Raw genomic sequence first — 27,393 nt, forward strand, 5'->3', positions numbered from 1 at the left:
CCATGCAGCCCTATGGAGCGGGGAATGTCAGTGGAGACATCTCCGCTGACACCTGCTGCTATCTGATCCAATCCTGTCCGTGAAATCTAGGCGGATGGAAACCCTATTTTCCATTCGTCTGGAGGATCGGATCGGATAAGACTGGATGGAAACGGACAGGCGGTCCGATCTCATCCGATTCGATTTTCATCCGATCTCCCATAGAGAAGAGCGGGGATCTGACAGCCCAGTCTCTGCAAAGTAAGAGGAGACGGACCTGTCATGCGCCTGCTCAGCGGGGATCAGCGGATCGATTCCCACTGAGCAAAATGGAGTCCATTGGGCGCACCGCCTGTGTGAAAGGGGCCTAAGACACAAGAAGATAAAAACAAAACCAGTCCTGACACCAAAGGTCAGAGCCAGTAATTTCATAGAACCTGGAACATAATGAAAAGCTAGTCCCTCTACATGTTTCGCAATTAGTCGCTTCTTCAGGAGCTCGTTTGTATATACATTTACTTTACGAATAAACATAACATATATCATTCATGTACACACAAAAAATGATGTCATAAGAGAAATTGTTATCTCAGGAGGTTGCTATTATGCCCAGAAAATCCAAAACCAGACCAGCATGCAGAGGAACAAAGGCAGGTGTGGAGACACACAACTGCTACTAAAAGATATTAGGTAAAATTACCTGCCCAGGAATGTGAAGGTAAACAATTGTGGCTGAATTACCAGGTAAGAAAATAATTTTTGCTGAGCAAAGCCACCAACCATTGAAACAATAGAGAGAGCCGAACAAGGAACTAAACACTAAACATGAATACTTTATGGAGATTTTGCCATATATGTGTATTCTCACTTCATCTGGATTAATATACAGTATGTGTGTTTATTTACACATATATACAGTATCTCATAAAAGTAAGTACACCCCTGACATTTTTGTAAATATTTTATTCTATCTTTTCATGTGACAACACTGAAGAAATGACACTTTGCTACAATGTAAAGTAGTGAGTGTACAGCTTGTATAACAGTGTAAATTTACTGTCCCCTCAAAATAACTCAACACACAGCCATTAATGTCTAAACCGCTGGCAACAAAAGTGAGTACACCCCTAAGTGACAATGTCCAAATTGGACCCAAAGTGTCAATATTTTGTGTGGTCACCATTATTTTCCAGCACTGCCTTAACCCTCTTGGGCATGGAGTTCACCAGAGCTTCACAGGTTGATGACATCACAGAGCTGGTGGATGTTAGAGACCTTGTGCTCCTCCACCTTACGTTTGAGGATGCCCCACAGATGCTCAATAGGGTTTAGGTCTGGAGACATGCTTGGCCACTCCATTACCCTCAGCTTCTTTACCAAGGCAGTGGTTGTCTTGGAGGTGTGTTTGGGGTCTTTATGTTGGAATACTGCCCTGCGGCCCAGTCTCTGAAGGGAGGGGATCATGGTCTGCTTCAGTATGTCACAGTACATGTTGGCATTCATGGTTCCCTCAATGAACTGTAGCTCCCCAGTGCCGGCAGCTCTCATGCAGCCCCAGACCATGACACTCCCACCACCATGCTTGACTGTAGGCAAGACACACTTGTCTTTGTACTCCTCACCTGGTTGCTGCCACACACGCTTGACACCAATGGTCTCATCAGATCACAGGAGATGGTTCCAGTAATCCATGTCCTTAGTCTGCTTGTCTTCAGCAAACTGTTTGCGGGCTTCCTTGTGCATCATCTTTAGAAGAGGCTTCCTTCTGGGACGACAGCCATGCAGACCAATTTGATGCAGTGTGCGGCGTATGGTCTGAGCACTGACAGGCTGACCCCCCACCCCTTCAACCTCTGCAGCAATGCTGGCAGCACTCATACGTCTATTTTCCAAAGACAACCTCTGGATATGACGCTGAGCACAGCACTCAACTTCTTTGGTGGACCATGGCGAGGCCTGTTCTGAGTGGAACCTGTCCTGCTAAACCCCTGTATGGTCTTAGCCACCGTGCTGCAGCTCAGTTTCAAGGTCTTGGCAATCTTCTTATAGCCTAGGCCATCTTTATGTAGAGCAAAAATTATTTTTTCAGATCCTCAGAGAGTTCTTTGCCATGAGGTGCCATGTTGAACTTCCAGTGACCAGTATGAGAGAGTGAGAGTGATAACACCAAATTTAGCACACCTGCTCCCCATTCACACCTGAGACCTTGTAACACTAACGAGTCACATGACACCGGGGAGGGAAAATGGCTAATTTGTCCCAATTCTGACATTTTGACTTAGGGGTGTACTCACTTTTGTTGCCAGCAGTTTAGACATTAATGGCTGTGTGTTGAGTTATTTTGAGGGGACAGTAAATTTACACTGTTATACAAGCTGTACACTCACTACTTTACATTGTAGCAAAGTGTCATTTCTTCAGTGTTGTCACATGAAAAGATAGAATAAAATATTTACAACAATGAGAGGGGTGTACTTACTTCTGTGAGATACTGTATATATATATATATATATATATATATATTTCTTTAATCAATACATCTATTTTTGTTTTAGAATACAGTCCAGATCTTTGTCAGTGAACTTTTAACATAAGTTGAACACGATTCGATCGTTGAATATACCGGGTTTCTTACACACGACCTGGATAGGTTAGGGTTTGGTTCCTTGTTCTGTTTCTCTCTCTATTGTTTCAATGGTTGGTGGCTTTGCTCTGCAGAAATTCTTTTCTTACCTGGTAATTCAGCCACAATTGTTTACCTTCACATTCCTGGACTTTTAATTGGTGCATGCTGGTCTGGTTTTGGATTTTCTGGGCATAATGGAAACCTCCTGAGGTAACAATTTCTCTTATGACATCATTTATTGGTGTACATGCATAATATATGTTGTTTTTTTGTAGAGAAAATGTATATACAAACAAGCTCCTGAAGAAGCGATAATTAGCGAAACATGTAGAGCGACTAGATTTTCATTATGTTCCAGGTTCTATAAATCTACAGGCTCTGACATTCGGTGTCAGGGCTGTTTTTTTTTATTTTATCTGCTTGGGTCTATGCCAGGACTGTATTTTGTATAAAAACATTCTTATGTTTTTGTTACCAATAAAATGTGAAATTTTAATTAGTGCCTGTAAAGTCTCATGTTTCCCAATCTCTACATACACATTCAATCAGGGGTCACATGTCTGTACACGTCCCTTTCCATTAGTTCTATGTACAACCGCTAGAAATGATCCAATCCGATTCAATCCTTCCAAACCAATTAAGATTGCCACATTAGAACCAGCTTAACCACTTGCCGACCGGGCAATAACCAAATGACGGCTACAGCACAGGGTGTACAATGACATCCTCCCAGAATTGCACTTCCCGCGTGCCTCCTGGAAGTGTTCGTGCTCGGACCAGGTGCATCACAGATCGTGGGAAAGGGCCAATGACAGCGGCCCTTTACCACGTGATCGCTTCGTCTAATGATGGGCGATCAGTTGTCAACAAACCAGTGCATGTCCGGGTTCAGTTCTCTCCTCTCATGCTGTACACAGCGATCGGTACAGCGTGCGAGGAGAGAGACTACAGCAGAACTCATCCCATGCCTCCTCTAAGCCTCAATCATACCTCAGTCATGCCTCAATCATGCCCATCTGTGCCTTAATCATACCTCAGTCATGCCTCAATCATGCCCATCTGTGCCTCAATCATACCTCAGTCATGCCCATCCGGGCCTCAATCTTACCTCAGTCATGATTCAATCAGGCCCATCCGTGCCTCAATCATGCCTCATCCATGCCTCATCTGTGCCCACCCATGCCACCTCAGTGCTCATCCGTGGCTCATCCGTGTCACATCAGTGCTCATCCATGCCACATCCATGCCATGTCAGTGCTTATCCATGCCACATCAGTGCTCATCCGTGCCACACCCATGCCACATCAGTGCTCATCCGTGCCACACCCATGCCACATCAGTGCTCATTCTTGCCACATCCAACCCATGTCAGTGGATGAGGCATGATTGAGGCACGGATGGGCCTGATTGAATCATGACTGAGGTAAGATTGAGGCACGGATGGGCATGATTGAGGCATGACTGAGGTATGATTGAGGCACAGATGGGCATGTTGTTGAAAGGCAGATGCTTAGCAGCCCAGGTTGCAATCAGCAATGGTACTGCCTGCTGAACACCACACGGGGGTTTATTTTTGCCGCAGAGCACCCCAGTATTTATACATCCCTGAACATGTCCCTGTTTAGTTGGGTGGTCAGGAGCAGTAAAACTGCAGTTCAATGGCCTGCTTTTACAAACCAGTGGCCAACTGGCCATGAGTGAACGAGTCGTACAGAGGTTCCAACCCTTCCCTACTGTATCCAAATCCAAAAAGGTTTGGCATTGGACACACTTTAAAGAACAACTTTACATGTGCAGCTATGCAACTGCCTCCAGATATGCTTTGGCCTTGTTCTAGCGTTGGAACTGTATTAGACAACACTACCCAAGGCAACTGGTGTGAATAAGCCCTATAAAACGTAGAAATTCTGCTTTCCTCCCCAGTTTTCCTCATTAACTGTAAAATGTTGTCTTCCTATGCTGTATGGTGTGCTTGCGTTCATTATATCTCACTCTGCATCGTCTGAACTGAGGTAGATGGTCCCACAGAAGTCTAAGGCATTTCATGGCCACTTAAAGTGGAAGACCAAACCAGACGCACACCAAACAATGGGCAAAGCCTCCGAGCTCATTCACAAAGCTGCACTATGGTGTCAAGTCATAAGATGCACATTCATTTCCACTGGCATCTCAATTCCATGCGATGTGGTGCGCCGCATTTAAAAAATGGGTCATGTCTGATCTTTGGGCCTTCACCATGTGGTGGCAGCCCATTCATAATGAATTGGTCTTAACACAGGGCACATTAGCATGCTCATATTGGCAGACTGTAGCAGTCCTGAGAAATATGAATGGATCCCTGAACACCAGGGCAGAACACCTAACCTGCAACCTATACTCATTTCCTAACTGCAAAAAAATGTTTTTTGGTATCTACTTAAAATAAAGTTCTAGCTGGGGTTGGACTTTAAGTGGTGAGCACTGAGCAGCAACATCTTGGTAGTAGAAGGTCTGATGGACCAAGTAAGATCTAGAACACACAATACTCCGGGCTGGAAGGTCTTGGTAGTAAAAGATCTTGTGGACCAGATAGGATCCAGCACACAGTACACTGGGCTGGAAGATCTTGGTAGTAGAAGGTCTGGTGGGACCAGGAAAGATCCAGCACACAATACTCTGGGCTGGAAGATCTTGGTAGTAAAAGATCTTGTGAGACCAGATAGGATCCAGCATACATGACTCTGGGCTTGAAGGCCTTGGTAGTAGAAGGTATAGTGGGACCAGGTAAGATCCAGCACACAATACTCTGGGCTGGAAGATCTTGGTAGTAGAAGGTCTGGTGAAGCCAGGTAAGATCCAGCACACTCTGGGCTGGAAGATCTTGGTAGTAGAAGGTATAGTGGGACCAAGTAAGATCCAGCACACAATACTCTGGGCTGGAAGATCATGGTAGTAGAAGGTATAGTGGGACCAGGCAAGATCCAGCACACAATACTCTGGGCTGGAAGATCTTAGTAGTAAAAGATCTTATGAGACCAGGAAGGATCCAGCATACATGACTCTGGGCTTGAAGGCCTTGGTAGTAGAAGGTCTGGTGAAACCAGGTAAGATCCAGCACACTCCGGGCTGGAAGATCTTGGTAGTAAAAGATCTTGTGAGACCAGGTAAGATCCAGCATACATTACTCTGGGCTTGAAGGCCTTGGTAGTAGAAGGTCTGGTGAAGCCAGGTAAGATCCAGCACACTCTGGGCTGGAAGATCTTGGTAGTAGAAGGTCTGGAGGGACCAGGTAAGATCCAGCATACATACAATAACCATGGGCTGGAAGATCTTGGTATAGAAGGTCTGGAGGACTAGGTAAGATTGATTACACAATACTTCAATACAATTATTCCAAATTCTTTTCTTCATCACTCTGTTCTCAGTCCCTTCGGAAAGTAAAACAGAAAACAAATATGTGGTCACATTTTATGGTGTGAATGACCGCCTGGGCACAGTGTGGTGTCAGAGGCCTGGCCATGGGATTACATCCAGAGTCGTCAGACTGAAAGCAGAAGCTCCATTATGTCAGCTGCAGAGTCCATGCAAAAACTGAACAAGAAAATACTATTTATGTCCCCTGACCAGTGTACTCCGCACCAACCAAAATAAAACAAAAACTTGTTTCAAGAAGTTACAAGCTGCCGGTTTCCTTTCTCTGCACAGCCAATCTGAGGTTTTTATAGGCCAGTTAGTCAGAAACTGTTATTGGAGTTTGCTATTTTTTCACTGCGTGTCACAGCCCCGCCCCCCCTGAACATGCCTGACTTCTGTCTGAACTAAGGCCCATATCACACTACTGATCCTGTAACTGGTAAGTACACGCCAACAACAGAATTGCTAAAAACTGCAGACAAAATGTTCACCTACCTAAATGTGTCCCTTCCCCCGGTGGTCCTATGAGTGGGGCATTGTCAGAAGCTATGCAATGTGTAGACATTGACAGGCCACGAAGTACAGCAGGTGTGACTTTTGCCATTCTTGTTTCCTTGATCTTGCGGGACAGTCCCGGAATTGGAGATGCCGTCCCACAGTATCCATGTTCCGCAGTGTCTGTGCCTTGCAGCGTCCATGTCCCTCAATATCCTTATCCCACAGTGTCCATGTCCCGCAGTGTCCCTGTCCCACAGTGTCCGTGTCCCGCAGTGTCCATGTCCCGCAGTTTTCCGTGTCCCGCAGTGTCCGTGTCCCGCAGTGTCCCTGTCCCGCAGTGTCCGTGTCCCGCAGTGTCCCTGTCCAGCAGTGTCCGTGTCCCGCAGTGTCCCTGTCCCGCAGTGTCCATGTCCCGCAATATCCCTGTCTTGCAGTGTCCATGTCCAGCAATATCCCTGTCCTGCAGTGTCCATGTCCCGCAATATCTCTGTCCTGCAGTTTCCATGTCCCGCAGTGTCCATGTCCCGCAGTGTCCATGTCCAGCAGTGTCCATGTCCCGCAGTGTCCATGTCCCTCAATATCCATGTCCCGCAGTGTCCCTGTCCCGCAATATCCCTGTCCTGCAGTGTCCATGTCCCTCAATATCCATGTCCCGCAGTGTCCCTGTCCCGCAATATCCCTGTCCTGCAGTGTCCATGTCCCGCAGCGTCCATGTCCCTCAATATCCCTGTCCCGCAGTGTCCGTGTCCCGCAGTGTACCTGTCCCGCAGCGTCCCTGTCCCTCAATATCCATGTCCCGCAGTGTCCCTGTCCCGCAATATCCATGTCCCGCAGTGTCCCTGTCCCGCAATATCCATGTCCCGCAGTGTCCATGTCCAGCAGTGTCCGTGTCCCGCAGTGTCCCTGTCCCGCAGTGTCCATGTCCCGCAATATCCCTGTCTTGCAGTGTCCATGTCCAGCAATATCCATGTCCCGCAGTGTCCCTGTCCCGCAATATCCATGTCCCGCAGTGTCCCTGTCCAGCAGTGTCCGTGTCCCGCAGTGTCCCTGTCCCGCAGTGTCCATGTCCCGCAATATCCCTGTCTTGCAGTGTCCATGTCCAGCAATATCCCTGTCCTGCAGTGTCCATGTCCCGCAATATCTCTGTCCTGCAGTTTCCATGTCCCGCAGTGTCCATGTCCCGCAGTGTCCATGTCCAGCAGTGTCCATGTCCCGCAGTGTCCATGTCCCTCAATATCCATGTCCCGCAGTGTCCCTGTCCCGCAATATCCCTGTCCTGCAGTGTCCATGTCCCGCAGCGTCCATGTCCCTCAATATCCCTGTCCCGCAGTGTCCGTGTCCCGCAGTGTACCTGTCCCGCAGCGTCCCTGTCCCTCAATATCCATGTCCCGCAGTGTCCCTGTCCCGCAATATCCATGTCCCGCAGTGTCCCTGTCCCGCAATATCCATGTCCCGCAGTGTCCATTTCCCGCAGCGTCCATGTCCCTCAATATCCCTGTCCCGCAGTGTCCGTGTCCCGCAGTGTACCTGTCCCGCAGAGTCCCTGTCCCTCAATATCCATGTCCCGCAGTGTCCATGTCCCTCAATATCCCTGTCCAGCAGTGTCCATGTCCTGCAGTGTCCATGTCCCTCAATATCCATGTCCCGCCATGTCCATGTCCCGCGGTGTCCATGTCCCGCAGTGTCCATGTCCCTCAATATCCATGTCCTGCAGTGTCCATGTCCCGCAGTGTCCATGTCCCGCAGTGTCCATGTCCCGCAGTGTCCATATCCCGCAGTGTCCATATCCCGCAGTGTCCCTGTCCCGCAGTGTCCCTGTCCCTCAATATCCATGTCCCGCAGTGTCCATGTCCCTCAATATCCCTGTCCCGCAGTGTCCATGTCCCGCAGTGTACCTGTCCTGCAGCGTCCCTGTCCCTCAATATCCATGTCCCGTAGTGTCCCTGTCCCTCAATATCCATGTCCCACAGTGTCCCTGTCCCTCAATATCCATGCCCCGCAGTGTCCATGTCCTGCAGTGTCCATGTCCCTTAATATCCATGTCCCGCAGTGTCCCTGTCCCGCAGTGTCCATGTCCCGCAGCATCCCTGTCCCTCAATATCCATGTCCTGCAGGCCAATGACCAATCACTGGTAATGTTACAGGCAACAATGCTTGAAATAAGTCAATTTATACTCACAAAAGGTCCTCATTGGTGGGACAATCAACTAAACATTACAAATGTCTCCCCAGCCCTTCATCCAGCCGGCCCATGCAGAGCCGCAGTTATAAACACACAATTCCACATTTAAAGCACAATTTTGGCAAAAAATTCCTTTTGTGGGAAGAGTTGGGGACCCCGGTTCGAAACGTGTTTTGTTTTGTGTTCGAAGTTCTGGGGAGTTTTTGTCATATCTGCATATTTCAACCGTCCAGAAAAAACAAACAAAAAAAACAAAAGGCTCAAAAACAGCCGTGTCATTAAATTAGGGAACTGATACAGATGGAATATTAGGTATTGCAACAGAATCCCCGTCAACTGTCACTGAAAAATCCACTACACCAAAATCTACACGTGGCACGGCAGTGCAAAGATCACAGGACAGGGACAACGAGGACAGGAACACGGCGCCGCGGGGAAATCCGCACACCACAAATACCATTCCATCTTACGCTTTCATTATAAATAATCCTTCAATGCTTTTTCAACGTTATGTCTGTACTTATAGTAGTTGAGGTTGAATAAAGACGAAAGTCCATTATATATTATATTATTTTACATTACATTAGCTTCCTGTCATGCACAACACTGGAGGGGAGGACTACTACATTGCACAGTGCTATCGCACCAACACTGGGAGGATGCTTTCAAGAGCAAGGGGTCAATCCAACCTCTGATCCTTCACTGACCCGTCACAGGCTGGGGTGACTAAACTGGGGAACTAGATAGGGTGGATTTGATTTAAATCACTAATAAAAAGGATTAATTTAAATCTGCTTGATTTAAGTCATAATTTTTAACCACTTAAGCCCCGGAGGATTTGGCTGCTCAAAGACCAGGGCCTATTTTGCGATTCGGCACTGCGTGACTTTAACGGACAATTGCGCGGTCGTGCGACGCTGTACCCAAATGAAATTGACGTCCTTTTTTTCCCACAAACAGAGCTTTCTTTTGGTGGTATTTGATCACCTGTGCGATTTTTACTTTTTGCGCTATAAACAAAAAAGAGCGACAATTTTTAAAAAACAACAATATTTTTCACATTTTTTTATATGAAATTCCCCAAAAAAATGTAAAAATCAAAATTTTTTAACATTTTAGGCCAATTTGTTTTCTGCTACATATTTTTGGTTAAAAAAAAATGGCAATAAGCGTATTTTGATTGGTTTGCGCAAAAGTTATTGCGTTTACTAACTACGGGAAAGATTTCTGTCATTTTAATTGTTTTTTTTTTTAACTAGTAATGGCAGCAATCTGCGATTTTTTTTTGCGGGACTGCGACATTGCGGGGACAGATCGGACCCTTGACTGACATTTTTGACACTTTTGGGGGTACCAGTGACATTTCTACAGTAATCAGTGCTATACATATGCACTGTTACTGTAAAAATGACACTGGCAGGGAAGGGGTTAACTTTATTGGTGATCAGTGGGTTAAGTGTGTCCCTAGGGGCGTGATTTTAACTGTGGGGGGCGTGGCTTGTGATGTAACCACAGAGACATACGATCCTACATAGCAGGATTGTATGATCTCTGCAGTTACACCGGAGAGAATGACAGACGGCTTTGTTTACATCAGCCGCCTGCCTTTCTCCCTCTCCAGTGGGAGATCACGAGTGACCGGCGGACATCGGAGCCGCTGGTCACTCGCGCAGGGATGTCAGGGAACGAGCAGGGGCTGACTGCCGCAGTAAATAGTCGTGCGGCGCTCGGCAAGCGGTTAAAGAGCAATTGTCATCTGTCCCGCAGAGTTTCCTCCTCTGACCCGCTGTTGACTCACCATCAGTCCCATTCACTAATGGGACGGCTGGTGATGCGGCAGTGACACAACAAGGTGAGGGACGTGGCGGCAGCAGGTGAGTGGATGCCCGCTAACAAGCGCTGCCATGTTGGATCTGAAATGACAGGGGCTCTTTACATGTAAGGACTCAAACTTACTGGTCGTTAGTATGAAATTGTGTGAATGCATCAATGCAGTGCGTGTTATCTCAGCTTGGATTCATTGAATGCGTTTACCAAAATTTGTAAATATTGCAGAATATACAGCCTCATGCTACATAACTAAGCTCCATTTCATGCTGAATAAACTAAATTATCAATGTGTCTTAAATAGAAAAACTATCTTTAGATACATTTTTACTCCAAAGGCATTTTATTAAAATAAATTTGATTAAATAAAAATAAAATTAAATTAAAATAAAACAATATCTTATTCAAATAAAATAAAAAATCCTTTTGTTATCCTGAAGAAATCCCTGTTTGTTCCTCTGTGCTTAGTGAGTCTAATAGGAGTGGTTTTTATAATTATCAATCAGCTGCAGGGTTCTAATGAGGAAAGTGTCTGGCAGGGCCAGGACAAGGGATAGGACAGAAAGGGCGGCTACCCTGGGCATTGCAATATAATGTGAGGGGGAGGGGGGGGGGGCAGCACAAGGGGATGAGAGGATGGTTTTTGTGTTGGGAGGGTAAAGTTGGAGAGTGGCAGAGGACAGGAATAGGAAGGGAAATTAGGAGGGGTGGTAGGAATGATGATGATTTGGGGGGGGGGGGGTTGTGTTTTGGGAGGGGAACTGGAGGAAGAGGACCTGGGGGGGGTGATATGGAAGAGGGGGGAGAGAAATTGTGCTAGGAGAAATCATTGGGGAAGATTTGTGCGAGGAGGGGAAATTTTAAGGGGTAGAGGATTTTTGCTAATAAGAGTGATTTTTTTTGGGGGGGGGGGGCAGATTTGTGCTGGGGGGGGATTTGGTGAGAGAATTTCACTGAAATTCTCTGATTTTTTGGTCAGAGACATTCACACCAGTGTCCTGCTGGAGGTCATTTTGTAGGGCTCTGGCAGCGCTCATCCTGTTCCTCCTTGCACAAAGGAGCAGATACCGGTCCTGCTGATGGGTTAAGGACCTTCTACGGCCCTGTCCAGCTCTACTAGAGTAACTGCCTGTCTCCTGGAATCTCCTCCATGCTCCTGAGACTGTGCTGGGAGACACAGCAACCCTTCTGGCAATGATGTTGGACTGTCTGTGCTGCAACCTCTATAGGGTCCAGGTATGGCCTCATGCTTCCAGTAGTGACACTGACCCCCTCTATAGGGTCCAGGTATGGCCTCATGCTTCCAGTAGTGACACTGACCCCCTCTATAGGGTCCAGGTATGGCCTCATACTTCCAGTAGTGACACTGACCCCCTCTATAGGGTCCAGGTATGGCCTCATGCTACCAGTAGTGACACTGACCCCCTCTATAGGGTCCAGGTATGGCCTCATGCTACCAGTAGTGACACTGACCCCCCTCTATAGGGTCCAGGTATGGCCTCATACTTCCAGTAGTGACACTGACCCCCTCTATAGGGTCCAGGTATGGCCTCATGCTACCAGTAGTGACACTGACCCCCTCTATAGGGTCCAGGTATGGCCTCATGCTACCAGTAGTGACACTGACCCCCCTCTATAGGGTCCAGGTATGGCCTCATACTACCAGTAGTGACACTGACCCCCTCTATAGGGTCCAGGTATGGCCTCATACTACCAGTAGTGACACTGACCCCCCTCTATAAGGTCCAGGTATGGCCTCATGCTACCAGTAGTGACACTGACCCCCTCTATAGGGTCCAGGTATGGCCTCATACTACCAGTAGTGACACTGACCCCCTCTATAGGGTCCAGGTATGGCCTCATACTACCAGTAGTGACACTGACCCCCTCTATAGGGTCCAGGTATCTCCTCATGCTACCAGTAGTGACACTGACCCCCCTCTATAGGGTCCAGGTATGGCCTCATACTACCAGTAGTGACACTGACCCCAGCCAAAGGCAAAACTAGTGAAAAACAGCCAGAAAAGATGATTGGGGAAAAAAAATGTCAGTGGCCTCCCACCTGTAAAACAATTCCTGTTTGGGAGATCATCTTATTGTTGCCCATCTAGTGCACCTGTTTTTAATTTCACTAACACCAAAGCAGCTGAAACTGATTAACAACCCCCTCTGCTACTTTTCTGGCCAGATCAATATCCCAGGAGTTTCATTGACTTGATGTTATACTCTGAATAAAAAGTGCTACTTTCATTTTTTTGAGCAGTGTATATTCAGGTAATATGTGCGATGACATTACAGCCAATAGAGTTCACAGTTTTAAGATGGCCGTATCAAGCCATTATCATTGGATCCGGAGCTGACCCCTGGGAGCCTGGCCTTGGGGGACAAAGCAATATTTCCAGTTCAAAAATGCTGTCCAACCAATTGCCTCTCCTAAGATTGCTTTCGTGCCCCTCCCCGACTCCATTGTCTACACAGGAGCAACAATGGCAGTTGGCTCCAAGAGCCGGTCTGGGGAGATTTTTTGTACTTGCCGCAGAAACATCCTTGGGGGGGTTGTGAGTCTCATGAAAAATACAATTGGAAGATCAAAAAAGGTCATTCATTGCCCCATACGCTTAAAGAGAAACTCCGGTCATTTTTAAGAAAATAAAAAATCAGCCGATACAAATACTGAATCTGCTGACTGGTAATAAAACAGACACTCAGCAGCCCAGGAGCCCAGCGCTGTCCTCATATGGGCTGGTTCTCTGGTGGTTTTCAGGTCCCCACCACCGCCATCTTGGCTGTGACTTTCACAGCCAGAACCCCATTGCGCATGCACAGGACCACGCAGAGCCGTCCAATTAGTTCTGCAGCGTCTGAGGGCCTGTAAAGTGTAGCAGGGGGTTGGGGGCGAGGTCTAGGGACCAGTAATTCTCACCTAGGCAAAAGGGGAGTGGGTACCTGTCAGAAAAAGGTATCCGCCCCCTGTCAAATGCTCTCTGAAGAGCGATCTTCCCTAGTGTGTACGGCCCTTAGTGCATAGGGCTGCCAATCTAAATGAAGTGCAACTCCAGCCTCAAGCATGCAGATACCGCTCACCCCAGCATACCCATCCTTGGACCCTTCACCTTCCAGCTCCATCCCCACAGCCCTGATGAAGGGAGACTGAAGCTCCTGAAATGTGTTGGTGTCTTCTCTTGCTACATCTGTAGGCAAAATATTTTTTTTTTTGTTTTGGATGGAGTAGTGGTGGTGGGGAGGGGGTTAGACCTTATATCTGGTTTTTATTGCTGTCTGTGTCCCCATTGGAACATACAGAGGGGGAGAAGTTTGGCCGGGCAACCCACTCTAGGAAGAGTCCTGGTGGTTCCAAACATCTTCCATTTATGGATGATGGAGAGTCTAGTGATCGACTGATATCGTTTTTTTCGTTTCCGATACCGATATTTTGGCCATTGCATATCGGTATCGGCCGATATTGGCCGATATTTTTGTACATTTTTTTTTTCTTTACTTGACAGGTACTCTTGTGGAGGGATCTGGGGGTCTAAAAGACCCCAAACCCCTCCTCTGCACTTAAAAACATTTACAACGACAAGTTTGGCTGTTTTGAATGCTGTAATTTTTTTTAAATCTGGGGCCGAGTACCCGGAAGTGATGTCATCATATCACTTCCGGGTTTTTGCATGGAGACCCAATCAGAGCCGAATGTGGCTTTGATCGGGTCTTCAGCGGCCGTGCAGGCTGGTTGCCCAGGTCTCCCGGTGGGACGAGAGACCCGGGCGAGCCGCGGAAGGCGGGGCAGCCGCATTGGTTGTCATTACAAGTCAGCCGACTGTCAGCTATGGACACCGGTACCGGGGTGATGCCTCTAGCTGCAGACATCACCTTGGTACAGCACTTTCCGAAATATCGGTAATATCGGTAACCTATTGGGGAAAGTGCATATCGGCAATATCGGTAACCTCAGGGGGCTATTCCGATATATCGGGGAAAGTGCATATCGGCCCTCGATATATCGGCTTTGCCGATAATCAGTCGATCACTAACGGAGACCACTGTGCTCATTGGGACCTTCAATGCTGCAGAAATGTTTCTGTACCCTTCCCCCGATCTGTGCCTCCATACAATCCTGTCTCCGAGGTCTACAGACAATTCCTTAGACTTCATGGCTTGGTTTGTGCTCTGACATGCACTGTTACCTGTGGGACCTTATATAGACAGGTGTGTGCCTTTCCAAACCATGTCCAATCAGCTGAATTTACCACAGATGGACTCCAATCAAGTTGTAGAAACATCTCAAGGATGATCAGCGGAAACAGGAGGCACCTGAGCTCAATTTTGAATGTCATGGCAAAGGGTGTGAATACTTATGTACATGGGATTTTTATAGTTTTTTATCGTTTTTTAAATTTTTATTAAATTTGCAAAAAATTTGCAAAAAAAAATCATTTTTTATTTTATGTATTTATTTATTAATAAATTTCCAAAAAAATTATATGTTTTTTTATTTTTAATAAATTTGCAAAGATTTCAAACAAACTTCTTTCACTTTGTCATTATGGGGGATTGTTTGTAGAATTTTGAGGAAAATAATGAATTTAATCCATTTTGGAATAAGGCTGTAACATAACAAAATGTGGAAAAAGTGAAGCGCTGTGAATACTTTCCGGATTGACTGTAGATGGATGATCTTCCATTTACATCCGTTTTTCCATAGAGATGCATTGATGTCCATTTTTCATCTGTCGGATGAAACACGGACAAACGGACAGCATGTGGTGAAAGGGGCGTGAGCTGTGATATAAGTCTGGGGATGTGGATGCAGCGTTGGCCCGGAGACAAATGATTACATCTTCTTACCTTCAATGAAACCAGAGATGGGCCGAGGCAGAAACCACCTAAATATCATCAACAACAGATACAGATCTCAGCAGGGAGCCGCCGGGCTGGTTGTACCGGTTACTGGGATATGCAGGTCTGACGGTGGAAGGGGCACCGATCCCATCAATATCCTCATCCGATTATGAAGAGCAAAACTTACATTGAAAGTGAGCCAGAGACCCCCCCCCCCATGTAACCTGCCACTGCTGCCTCAAAATGCTGCTTTCTTGGCTCTTAAGGGTTAACTCCCTTATCTTGGGAAAAAAAATGACAATAAAAAAAAAAAAAATTGATACAATTGCTACACAAGTTACATTGTATTTGAGTGCCGGTTCACACTGGTGCGAAGCGGGAACCCTGCGAATCCACTGCCGAATCCCGCATCGCACCCGCCTCCCAGGCAGTTCACACTGCCCTATGCCAACTGCTGGGACCGTTAATACAAAGTTAACCACTTGTGGACAGGAAGGTTTTCCCCCTTAATGACCAGGCTATTTTTTGCGATTCGGCACTGCGTTGCTTTAACTGACAATTGTGCGGTCGTGTGACGCTGTACGACAAATAAAATTGATGTCCTTCTTTTCCCCACAAACAGAGCTTTCTATTGGTGGTATTTGATCTCCTGTGTAAATGTTTATTTTTTGTGCTATAAACAAAAAAAGAGCGACAACTAAAATAAATAATAAATAAATAAATAATATTTTTTTACTTTCTGCTATATAAATAAATAAAATTTAAAAATCAAATGTTTTCGTAATTTTAGGCCAATTTGTATTCTGCTACATATTTTTGGAAGAAAAAATTCCCAATAAGCGTATATTGATTGGTTTGCGCAAAAGTTATCGCATCTACAAACTAGGGGAATGATTTATGTCATTTTTATTTATTTATTTTTTACTAGTAATGGCGGCGATCGGCGATTTTTAGCGGGACAGCGACATTGCGGCGGACATTTTGGACCCTTAACTGACATTTTTGACACTTTTGGTGGGGGGGGGGGGGGCAGTCACATTACTACAGTAATCAGTGGTAAAAATATTCACTGTTACTGTACAAATGACACTGGCAGGGAAGGGGTTAACATCAGGGGTGCTCAAAGGGTTAAATGTGTCCCTAGGGGGTGTTTTTTAACTGTGTGGGGGATGGACTTATATAATCAACAGTATCCCTGTGTTCATTGCTGACACCTCATGAGTAACGCCTATCAGTGCCACCTATCAGTACCCATCTGTGTCACCTCATCAGTAACGCCTATCAGTGTAGCTCATCAAGGGTGCCCATCAGTGTTGCTCATCAAGGGTGCCCATCAGTGCAGCTCATCAAGGGTGCCCATCAGTGCAGCTCATCAAGGGTGCCCATCAGTGTAGCTCATCAAGGGTGCCCATCAGTGTAGCTCATCAAGGGTGCCCATCAGTACAGCTCATCAAGGGTGCCCATCAGTACAGCTCATCAAGGGTGCCCATCAGTGCAGCTCATCAAGGGTGCCCATCAGTGGAGCTCATCAAGGGTGCCCATCAGTGCAGCTCATCAAGGGTGCCCATCAGTGCAGCTCATCAAGGGTGCCCATCAGTGGAGCTCATCAAGGGTGCCCATCAGTGCAGCTCATCAAGGGTGCCCATCAGTGCAGCTCATCAAGGGTGCCCATCAGTGCAGCTCATCAAGGGTGCCCATCAGTGGAGCTCATCAAGGGTGCCCATCTGTGCAGCTCATCAAGGGCGCCCATCAGTGCAGCTCATCAAGGGCGCCCATCAGTGCAGGCTCATCAGTGCCGCCCATCAGTGCAGGCTCATCAGTGCCGCCCATCAGTGCAGGCTCATCAGTGCCGCCCATCAGTGCAGGCTCATCAGTGCCGCCCATCAGTGCAGGCTCATCAGTGCAAGGGAAAAATCAATTATTTGCAAAATTGTATTTCATTTTGGGTCCTTTTTGGCTTGGCACCAGGCGTGAGCAATTCTTATTGTCCGATGCCCTGGACATGCAGTTCTGGGTGCTGGGCAGCTAATTTAAAAAAACTGGCTTCTAACATTTTTAGCTGGTTCCTAAATTCAAATTAAATTTGTCAAGCCCTGTATACACAAATATATACATAATGTACTGTAAGTACTGTATATACTGTATATTATATATATATATATAGGTATATATTATTTTTCCCCTACATTTAGCTCGAATGTTTTCAAATATTGGAAAGCAGTTTGCATGCCGAGCAGAGTCGGAGACATCTGATTGATGTACATAACATGGACCTGAGGGCACAGAACAATGGCTGCCCGGTAACCACACCAAACACACCTTAAGTATCACCTTTAAGCGCTATAAATAGACTGCGGTGACTCCGGTGTCCTGGACAATCATCCCGCTGCCTTTGTTTGCAGAGAGACATCAACATAAAGATAGTAAAACTGCCTCATTCCCAACAGATTCATATAAAATAATTTGTAACAATTATTCCTACATAAATAAACAAGATCTTCAGGAAATGTAAACTCCAACTGGATGAAATATAAGGCCCCATTCACACTTTGCGTTGTGGGAAACTCACAGTCCCGGGCACAAGATTGTGTGGGCGATTTCCACGCGATTCCACGTGTCGCGCATAGGACCAATCACTTCAATGGGCTGCCCTATGCGCGTATCCCCCCCCCCCCCCCCAAAAAAAAAAAAAACTCCTGCTCCATTTTGAGTAGACGAGCTTCACGCAATATTTTGAAGGCCCGTTTTGCTGCGATTGCGCGTGTCATCTCTCTAAAATCGCACAGCATTTGGGGTGCTATTTACAATAAATGCCACCCAGAAAGGCCTTGTTTTTTGCAGGGAATGCCAAGCGACTTGTAATCGCAGGCAGAATCGCGGTGATGCTGCCTATAATTCCAAATCGCCAAGAGTGAACAGGGTCTAACTTACAGAAACTCAATCCCTGGAACTCAAAGATTGGCACAGCCCGGCAAAAAATATCTCATCTGCATTCAAAAAGTGTTGCAGCGTGCGCCAAATTCCTGTACCCGTCTAGAACTTGTATTTGCGGCATTTTAAGAACGCCTTTGAGGCACTTTTACAGACTCATTCTTGTGCCGGCCTCCCTCTCAGTCCGCCATAAGACGGTTGGTCTTAGTGAGATCTATTTGTGAGATGTGATTGGTCAGGATTTGATTTAGAATTTGGCACATTTGTCGCGTCACAATGTAAAGGTGGCGCATTTTTTAGAACTACCTGAACCTGGCGCACAAGTTCATGTCAGAACCAAAAGTGTTGAAGATGCTCCATGAATTTGGGGCAATATGTTAAAGTTTTTTTATTTTTTATTGCAATAATAAACAATGTCATACTTACCTGTTCTGTGTAATAGTTTTGCACAGAGAGGCCCCGATCCTCCTCTTCTGGGGTCCCCCGCTGGCGCTGTCCGTTCGTCCTCCTCTATCTGCCCCCGTAACAAACTGCTTCCTATAGGGGCACTTGTGTGGGCACTGAGCTGTGTGCATCCATAGACACACACAGCACACTTTGGAAAAGCTTCCCCACTCCCTCCTCACTGGATTTGATTGACAGAAGCAGGAGCCAATGCCCCCACTGCTGCCTCTGTGCTGAGTAATGCTGAGACAGGGATGGGACTTGTAGGACTGGATCTGTCAGGGTCGAGAGTCACAGTCTGCCTTCAGCCATGTCCCAATGACACACCTAAAAATTCCACATTCCTGACACCAGTGACACCTTCCCCCCACCAGTCCCAACTACAGACAACTTCTCCAAACACTGCCATATCACTGATCTCTGTACAATCACCCCCATCATCCCCTCATCAGTCCCAACTACACATAACTTCTCCAGCACTGGCATATCACTGATCTCTGTACAATCACTCCCATCATCCCCTCATCAGTCCCAACTACAGATAACTTCTCCAGCACTGGTATATCACTGATCTCTGTACAATCACTCCCATCATCCCCTCATCAGTCCCAACTACAGACAACTTCTCCAAACACTGCCATATCACTGATCTCTGTACAATCACCCCCATCATCCCCTCATCAGTCCCAACTACACATAACTTCTCCAGCACTGGCATATCACTGATCTCTGTACAATCACTCCCATCATCCCCTCATCAGTCCCAACTACAGATAACTTCTCCAGCACTGGCATATCACTGATCTCTGTACAATCACTCCCATCATCCCCTCATCAGTCCCAACTACAGACAACTTCTCCAGCACTGGTATATCACTGATCTCTGTACAATCACTCCCATCATCCCCTCATCAGTCCCAACTACAGATAACTTCTCCAGCACTGGCATATCACTGATCTCTGTACAATCACTCCCATCATCCCCTCATCAGTCCCAACTACAGACAACTTCTCCAGCACTGGTATATCACTGATCTCTGTACAATCACTCCCATCATCCCCTCATCAGTCCCAACTACAGACAACTTCTCCAGCACTGGCATATCACTGATCTCTGTACAATCTCTGGTGATGTTGGGGTGTTGAGCGGGGACTGGTCCTGGTGATGTAGTGGTGCTGAGCAGGGACTGGTCCTGGTGATGGGGGGGGGGGGGGTGATGTGTGGGGGCTGGTCCCGGTGATGAGGGGTGAGAAGTGAGGGCTGGTCCTGGTGACGGGGGGGGGGGGGTGAGAAGCAGGTCCTGGTGACGGGGGGGGGGTGAGAAGCAGGTCCTGGTGACAGGGGGGGGGGTGAGAAGCGAGGGCTGGTCCTGGTGACGGGGGGGGGGTGAGAAGCAGGTCCTGGTGACGGGGGGGGGGGTGAGAAGCGGGGCTGGTCCTGGTGACCGGGGGGGGGGGGATGAGAAGCAGGGCTGGTCCTGGTGATGGGGGGGGGGGGTGAGCAGGGGCTGTTAATGGTGTAAACCAAACTGAACATACTGTGACCTTCCAAATACAAATCTCAGCATTGACTCACACTAAGGCAGCGTTGTCACCCCAGGAGTGGAAGTTCCTGGCACAGCAAGTACTGGCAGGATCAACAGGTTGAGAAAGAATGAAAGTCTGTGTAGAGCCCAAAGTTTTTACCCTTTCTGGATTTCTGAGTTCCTGTGTGATCTCCCTTCTTCTGGGGAGAACTCGAACATTTCGGATCTCCCCTCCCCCTCAGTGACAGGCGCTGATCACCTCAACAAATAGAAAATATAAATCTCACGAATGGGGAGAGGAAAAAAACCTGACAGACGGTCTAACCCGTCTCCGCTCCACCCAAAAAAAAAAATCAAAAAAAAAAATCAGCATACAGTAAATAAATTCCCAGAAATATCCGATGCTGAACCAGCTGACCCTAAAATCGCACATTTCGCTCTCGGACGTTCCGATGATGCAGATATTGAATCTTTTACTTTTGCAAAAACAGATCCGTGTGTTGTCAGAGTTACTTCTGCTGATTATATAGTTAATAAGAGGAATGGCTGACCATACACCATACAATCTGATTGTACAACGTGCTATACTATACATCTGTAATAGATAAGAGAACCTGTCCCATATACATCAAACCGCTATACACACCAATCCGGAGTAGAGTCTGCCCACACGGAGGTGTCACACCTGTCCCTGCTCCTACAGGGGGTGTACCTACAGGGGTGTATCTACAGGGGGTGTACCTACAGGGGTGTATCTACAGGGGGTGTACCTACAGGGGTGTATCTACAGGGGGTGTACCTACAGGGGTGTACCTACAAGGGGTGTACCTACAGGTGTGTACCTACAGGGGTGTATCTACAGGGGGTGTACCTACAGGGGTGTACCTACAAGGGGTGTACCTACAGGTGTGTACCTACAGGGGTGTACCTACAGGGATGTACCTACAGGGATGTACCTACAGGGGTGTACCTAAAGGGGGGGTACCTACAGGGGGGGTACCTACAGGGGGCATACCCGGACATACCTGAATCACACACACCAGGGACACAATAAACACCCGTATTACCCCAGCCTGTGTCACCTCCACACACCATGATATCGGTGAGCCGTGTACACAATATATGGAAAGTGATGGGTGGCACACCCTTGTCACATTCCGTGCCCCATTCCACCGGTGCCATGTCTTCCTCTCCCAGCCACTCCTACAGGTGTCGCCTTTAATGAAAACTCTGGAACATGTCCGCCCCGTATACACCTTCCGAAGGGAAAAACAAGGGCCCCGGGCCCCTATATCATAGGATAAAGCTGTCATTTCTACATCCCCCCTATAGACAGTGATAAAGGACAGATCTGAGCACCCCAAAATAGGAAGGTAGGAAGGTGCACCTGTCTGTATATACAGAGAGAGGATACAGTATATACCTTATAGATCTAACTACCCCTATATACAGAGATATGTATCCACCAAACCCCCAATACAAACCGGGCTATATATACAGTATCTCACCCCTCACATTTATGTAAATATTTTATTCTATCTTTTCATGTGACAACACTGAAGAAATGAGACTTTGCTACAATGTAAAGTAGTGAGTGTACAGCTTGTATAACAGTGTAAATTTACTGTCCCCTCAAAATAACTCAACACACAGCCATTAATGTCTAAACTGCTGGCAACAAAAGTCAGTACACCCCTAAGTGACAATCTCCAAATTGTGCCCAATTAGCCATTTCCCCTCCCCGGTGTCATGTGACTCGTTAGTGTTACAAGGTCTCAGGTGTGAATGGGGAGCAGGTGTGTTAAATTTGGTGTTATCGCTCTCACTCTCTCATACTGGTCACTGGAAGTTCCACATGGCACCTCATGGCAAAGAACTCTCTGAGGATCTGAAAAAAAGAATTGTTGCTCTACATAAAGATGGCCTAGGCTATAAGAAGATCGCCAAGACCCTGAAACTGAGTGGCAGCACGGTGGCCAAGACCATACAGCAGTTTAACAGGACAGGTTCCCCTCAGAACAGGCCTCGCCATGGTGGACCAAAGAAGTTGAGTGCCGTGCTCAGCGTCATATCCAGAGGTTGTCTTTGGGAAATAGACGTATGAGTGCTGCCAGCATTGCTGCAGAGGTTGAAGGGGTGGGGGGTCAGCCTGTCAGTGCTCAGAGTCCAGTGATGGCGAACCTTGGCACTCCAGATATTTTGGAACTACATTTCCCATGATGCTCAACTACACAGTAGAGTGCATTAGAATCATGGGAAATGTAGTTCCAAAACATCACTGGCTCAGACCATACGCCGCACACTGCATCAAATTGGTCTGCATGGCTGTCATCCCAGAAGGAAGCCTCTTCTAAAGATGATGCACAAGAAAGTCTGCAAACAGTTTGCTGAAGACAAGCAGACTAAGGACATGGATTACTGGAACCATGTCCTGTGGTCTGATGAGACCAAGATAAACTTATTTGGTTCAGATGGTGTCAGGCGTGTGTGGCGGCAACCAGGTGAGGAGTAGAAAGACAAGTGTGTCTTCCTACAGTCATCCATGGTGGTGGGAGTGTCATGGTCTGGGGCTGCATGAGTGCTGCCGGCACTGGGGAGCTACAGTTCATTGAGGGAACCATGAATGCCAACATGTACTGTGACATACTGAAGCAGAGCATGATCCCCTCCCTTCAGAGACTGGGCCGCAGGGTAGTATTCCAACATAACGACCCCAAACACCTCCAAGACGACCACTGCCTTGCTAAAGAAGCTGAGGGTAAAGGTGATGGACTGGCCAAGCATGTCTCCAGACCTAAACCCTATTGAGCATCTGTGGGGCATCCTCAAATGGAAGGTGGAGGAGCGCAAGGTCCCTAACATCCACCAGCTCTGCGATGTCATCATGGAGGAGGGGAAGAGGACTCCAGTGGCAACCTGTGAAGCTCTGGTGAACTCCATGCCTAAGAGGGTTAAGGCAGTGCTGGAAAATAATGGTGGCCACACCAAATATTGACACTTTGGGCCCAATTTGGACATTGTCACTTAGGGGTGTACTCGCTTTTGTTGCCAGCGGTTTAGACATTAATGGCTGTGTGTTGAGTTATTTTGAGGGGACAGCAAATTTACACTGTTATACAAGCTGTACACTCACTACTTTACATTGTAGCAAAGTCTCATTTCTTCAGTGTTGTCACATGAAAAGATAGAATAAAATATTTACAAAAATGTCAGGGGTGTACTTACTTTTGTGAGATACTGTATCCTCCCATATATACACTGTAAACCCTTCTATAAGCCTGTACCTATTATATATACACATTGTATAATATATATATAAATATATACATATATATCTCACACACATGCATACATACACACACACCTGTACAGATTGCACACATTGTATTCTGCTACAAAATACCAGACAGATACACCTGTACCCATTATATACATTGGATCCTCCTTTACTCCTGTGCACAATATATACACAATTTATACAGCTGAACACATGGTATACATTGTATCTTCCCATAGATATACCTGCACTCATTGTTATATATATATATATACATACACACACCTGTACTCATTAAAAACCTGCACCCATTATATACAGTACACCCTCCTATATATACACACCTGTACATATTATAAATACTGCACCCTCCCATACACCTGTACCCAATTCACCTGTACACCCTTCTCCTACATACACCTGTACACATGATATACACCTATACATCCTATTACATACACCTGGAAACCCTCCTCCTATACATACACCTGTACACCCTTCTCCTATATACACCTGCACCCATGATATACACCTATACACCCTATTATATACACCTGGACACCCTCCTCCTATATACACACACCTGTACACCCTCCTATATGCACCTATAAACCCTCCTATATACACCTGTACACCTTTCTATATACACCCTCCTATATACACCTGTGCACCCTCCTATATACATGTACACCCTGCTATATACATCTGTGCACCCTCCTATATACATGTACACCCTGCTATATACACCTGTACACTCTCCTATATACACCTGTAACCCTTCTCCTATATACAACTGCACACCCTCCTATATACACCCTCCTATATACTCATGTACACCCTTCTATATACACCTGTACACTCTCCTCCTATATATACACCTGTACACCACCCTCCTATATACACCTGTACACCACCCTCCTATATACATCTGTACACCCTTCTCCTATATAAACTTGTACACCCTCCTATATACACCTGTACATCTTCCTATATACACCTGTACACCCTCCTATATACACCTGTACACCCTCCTATATACACCTGTACACCCTGCTATATACACCTGTACTCTCTTCTCCTATATACACCTGTACACCCTTCTATATACACCTGTACACCCTTCTCCTATATACACCTGTACACCCTTCTCCTATATACACCTGTACACCCTTCTATATACACCTGTACTCTCTTCTCCTATACACCTGTACTCTCTTCTCCTATATACACCTGTACACTCTCCTCCTATATACACCTGTACACCCTCCTATATACACCTGTACTCTCTTCTCCTATATACACCTGTACACTCTCCTCCTATATACACCTGTACACCCTCCTATATACACCTGTACTCTCTTCTCCTATATGCACCTGTACTCTCTTCTCCTATATACACCTGTACACTCTTCTCCTATATACACCTGTACACTCTTCTCCTATATACACCTGTACACCCTTCTCCTATATACACCTGTACACCCTTCTATATACACCTGTACTCTCTTCTCCTATATACACCTGTACACCCTTCTATATACACCTGTACACCCTTCTCCTATATACACCTGTACACCCTTCTCCTATATACACCTGTACACCCTTCTATATACACCTGTACTCTCTTCTCCTATACACCTGTACTCTCTTCTCCTATATACACCTGTACACTCTCCTCCTATATACACCTGTACACCCTCCTATATACACCTGTACTCTCTTCTCCTATATACACCTGTACACTCTCCTCCTATATACACCTGTACACCCTCCTATATACACCTGTACTCTCTTCTCCTATATGCACCTGTACTCTCTTCTCCTATATACACCTGTACTCTCTTTTCCTATATACACCTGTACACTCTTCTCCTATATACACCTGTACTCTCTTCTCCTATATACACCTGTACACCCTTCTATATACACCTGTACACCCTTCTCCTATATACACCTGTACACCCTTCTATATACACCTGTACTCTCTTCTCCTATATACACCTGTACTCTCTTTTCCTATATACACCTGTACATGCTCCTATATACACCTGTACACTCTTCTCCTATATACACCTGTACATCCTCCTATATACACCTGTACACCCTTCTCCTATATGCACCTGTACTCTCTTCTCCTATATACACCTGTACACCCTTCTCATATATACACCTGTACATCCTCCTATATACACCTGTACACTCTTCTCCTATATACACCTGTACATCCTCCTATATACACCTGTACACTCTTCTCCTATATACACCTGTACATCCTCCTATATACACCTGTACACCCTTCTCCTATATGCACCTGTACTCTCTTCTCCTATATACACCTGTACACCCTTCTCATATATACACCTGTACACCCTTCTCATATATACACCTGTACACCCTCCTATATACACCTGTACTCTCTTCTCCTATATACACCTGTACACTCTTCTCCTATATACACCTGTACACCCTCCTATATACACCTGTACACCCTCCTATATACACCTGTACACCCTCCTGCTATATACACCTGTACACCCTCCTATATACACCTGTACACCCTCCTATATACACCTGTACTCTCTTCTCCTATATACACCTGTACACTCTCCTCCTATATACACCTGTACATATATAGAGCAGACAGTGGCCCCTCACCTGCTGTCCGGGCTCCTCGGGCTCCAGCTCGCCCACATAATACTGCTCCAGCCAGCGCAGGGCATTGTCGGAGTGCCGGTGGGGGGGTCCGTCCAGTTCCCTCTGGATGTCCGTCCCGGCTCGGTCCAGTAGCAGCCTCTCCCCCCCGGGGTGCAGTCGGACAAAGGAGGACACATCGTATACTTTCCGCCCCCGGAGGAGCCAGCAGGCGCCCGAGGAGCACTGTCCGCGGAGCTCAGCGGCTGTCACCCGGCGTCCTGCCATAGAGAGAGCGGAGTACCGGGGAGAAGCGGCCAGCAGCCACTCAGCCTCTACCTCATCTACATATCATTACATATTCATAGCCAACTCCGCCCACTACTCTACTAAGGAGCGCCCCGGAGCAACGCTGCCCCCCTCAGGACACGATACTAACTACACCAACTATGCACAAACTTTATACTGTACATAGAAGACAAAAATGTATTATTGCACATGTAAGAATAATGAAAAAAATCTTACCTACGCAGCACAATGTTTTTTTTTTTTTATCTTACATATACAGTAGTTTTTTTTTTTTTTACATATACAGCAAAAAAAAAAAAAAAGTTTTGATCTAGGATATACAGAAAAAAAAAATAAAAATAAAAAAATTCTCCACATATACATGCATTTACAGTATAAAGTTTTTTTCCCCAAAACGTACATTTTATTTTTTTATTTTTTTAGACATACGGAAACGTTTTTTTCTTACAAGAACAGTAATACATTTTGTCTTACATATACTGTAATAGTTTTGGTCATGCATAAACGGGTGCAGCATGACGTTTTTACTTACATAAACAGTAAAAAAAAAAAAAAAGTTTTCATATATAATAACATATATAGTAAAGGAAAAAAAAATTCTTACATATACAGTGAATAGCGTTTTGCCTTACATATCCAGTCATTTCTTTCCCTTACAGAAAAAAAAAAAAAAAAAAAAAAAAAAAAAGATTTGGTCTCACATATACAGTAAAAACATTTTTTTCAAATACAGTAAAAGTTTTGGTCATGCATATACAGTATAAAGTTTATTTTCTTATAGATACAGTAAAAAAACGTTTTGATCTGACATATACATTAAATCGTTTTACGTATGTCTAAAAACAAAACAAAAAAATGTATGTTTAAAGTAAAAAACTTTATACTGTACATGCATGTATATGTGGGATTTTTTTTTTTTTTTTCTTAC

The 27,393-nt window shown here is 46.1% G+C and overlaps 1 protein-coding gene across 1 annotated transcript in view; it reads right to left on the reverse strand.

Moving 5' to 3' along the window:
- The window catches only part of FA2H (fatty acid 2-hydroxylase), a 110,444-nt gene extending 83,945 nt beyond the window's left edge, over nucleotides 1-26,499 (reverse strand). The window contains exon 1 of the mRNA XM_082269611.1: nucleotides 26,181-26,499. Within this exon, the coding sequence (XP_082125737.1) occupies nucleotides 26,181-26,444 (264 nt within the window). The 5' untranslated portion in view covers nucleotides 26,445-26,499. The remainder of the gene's footprint in view (nucleotides 1-26,180) is intronic.
- Nucleotides 26,500-27,393: the final 894 nt, after the last annotated feature.

Source organism: Pelophylax lessonae (assembly GCF_965119305.1).
Source record: "Pelophylax lessonae genome assembly, chromosome: 10".
Classification (NCBI taxonomy): Eukaryota; Metazoa; Chordata; class Amphibia; order Anura; family Ranidae; genus Pelophylax; species Pelophylax lessonae.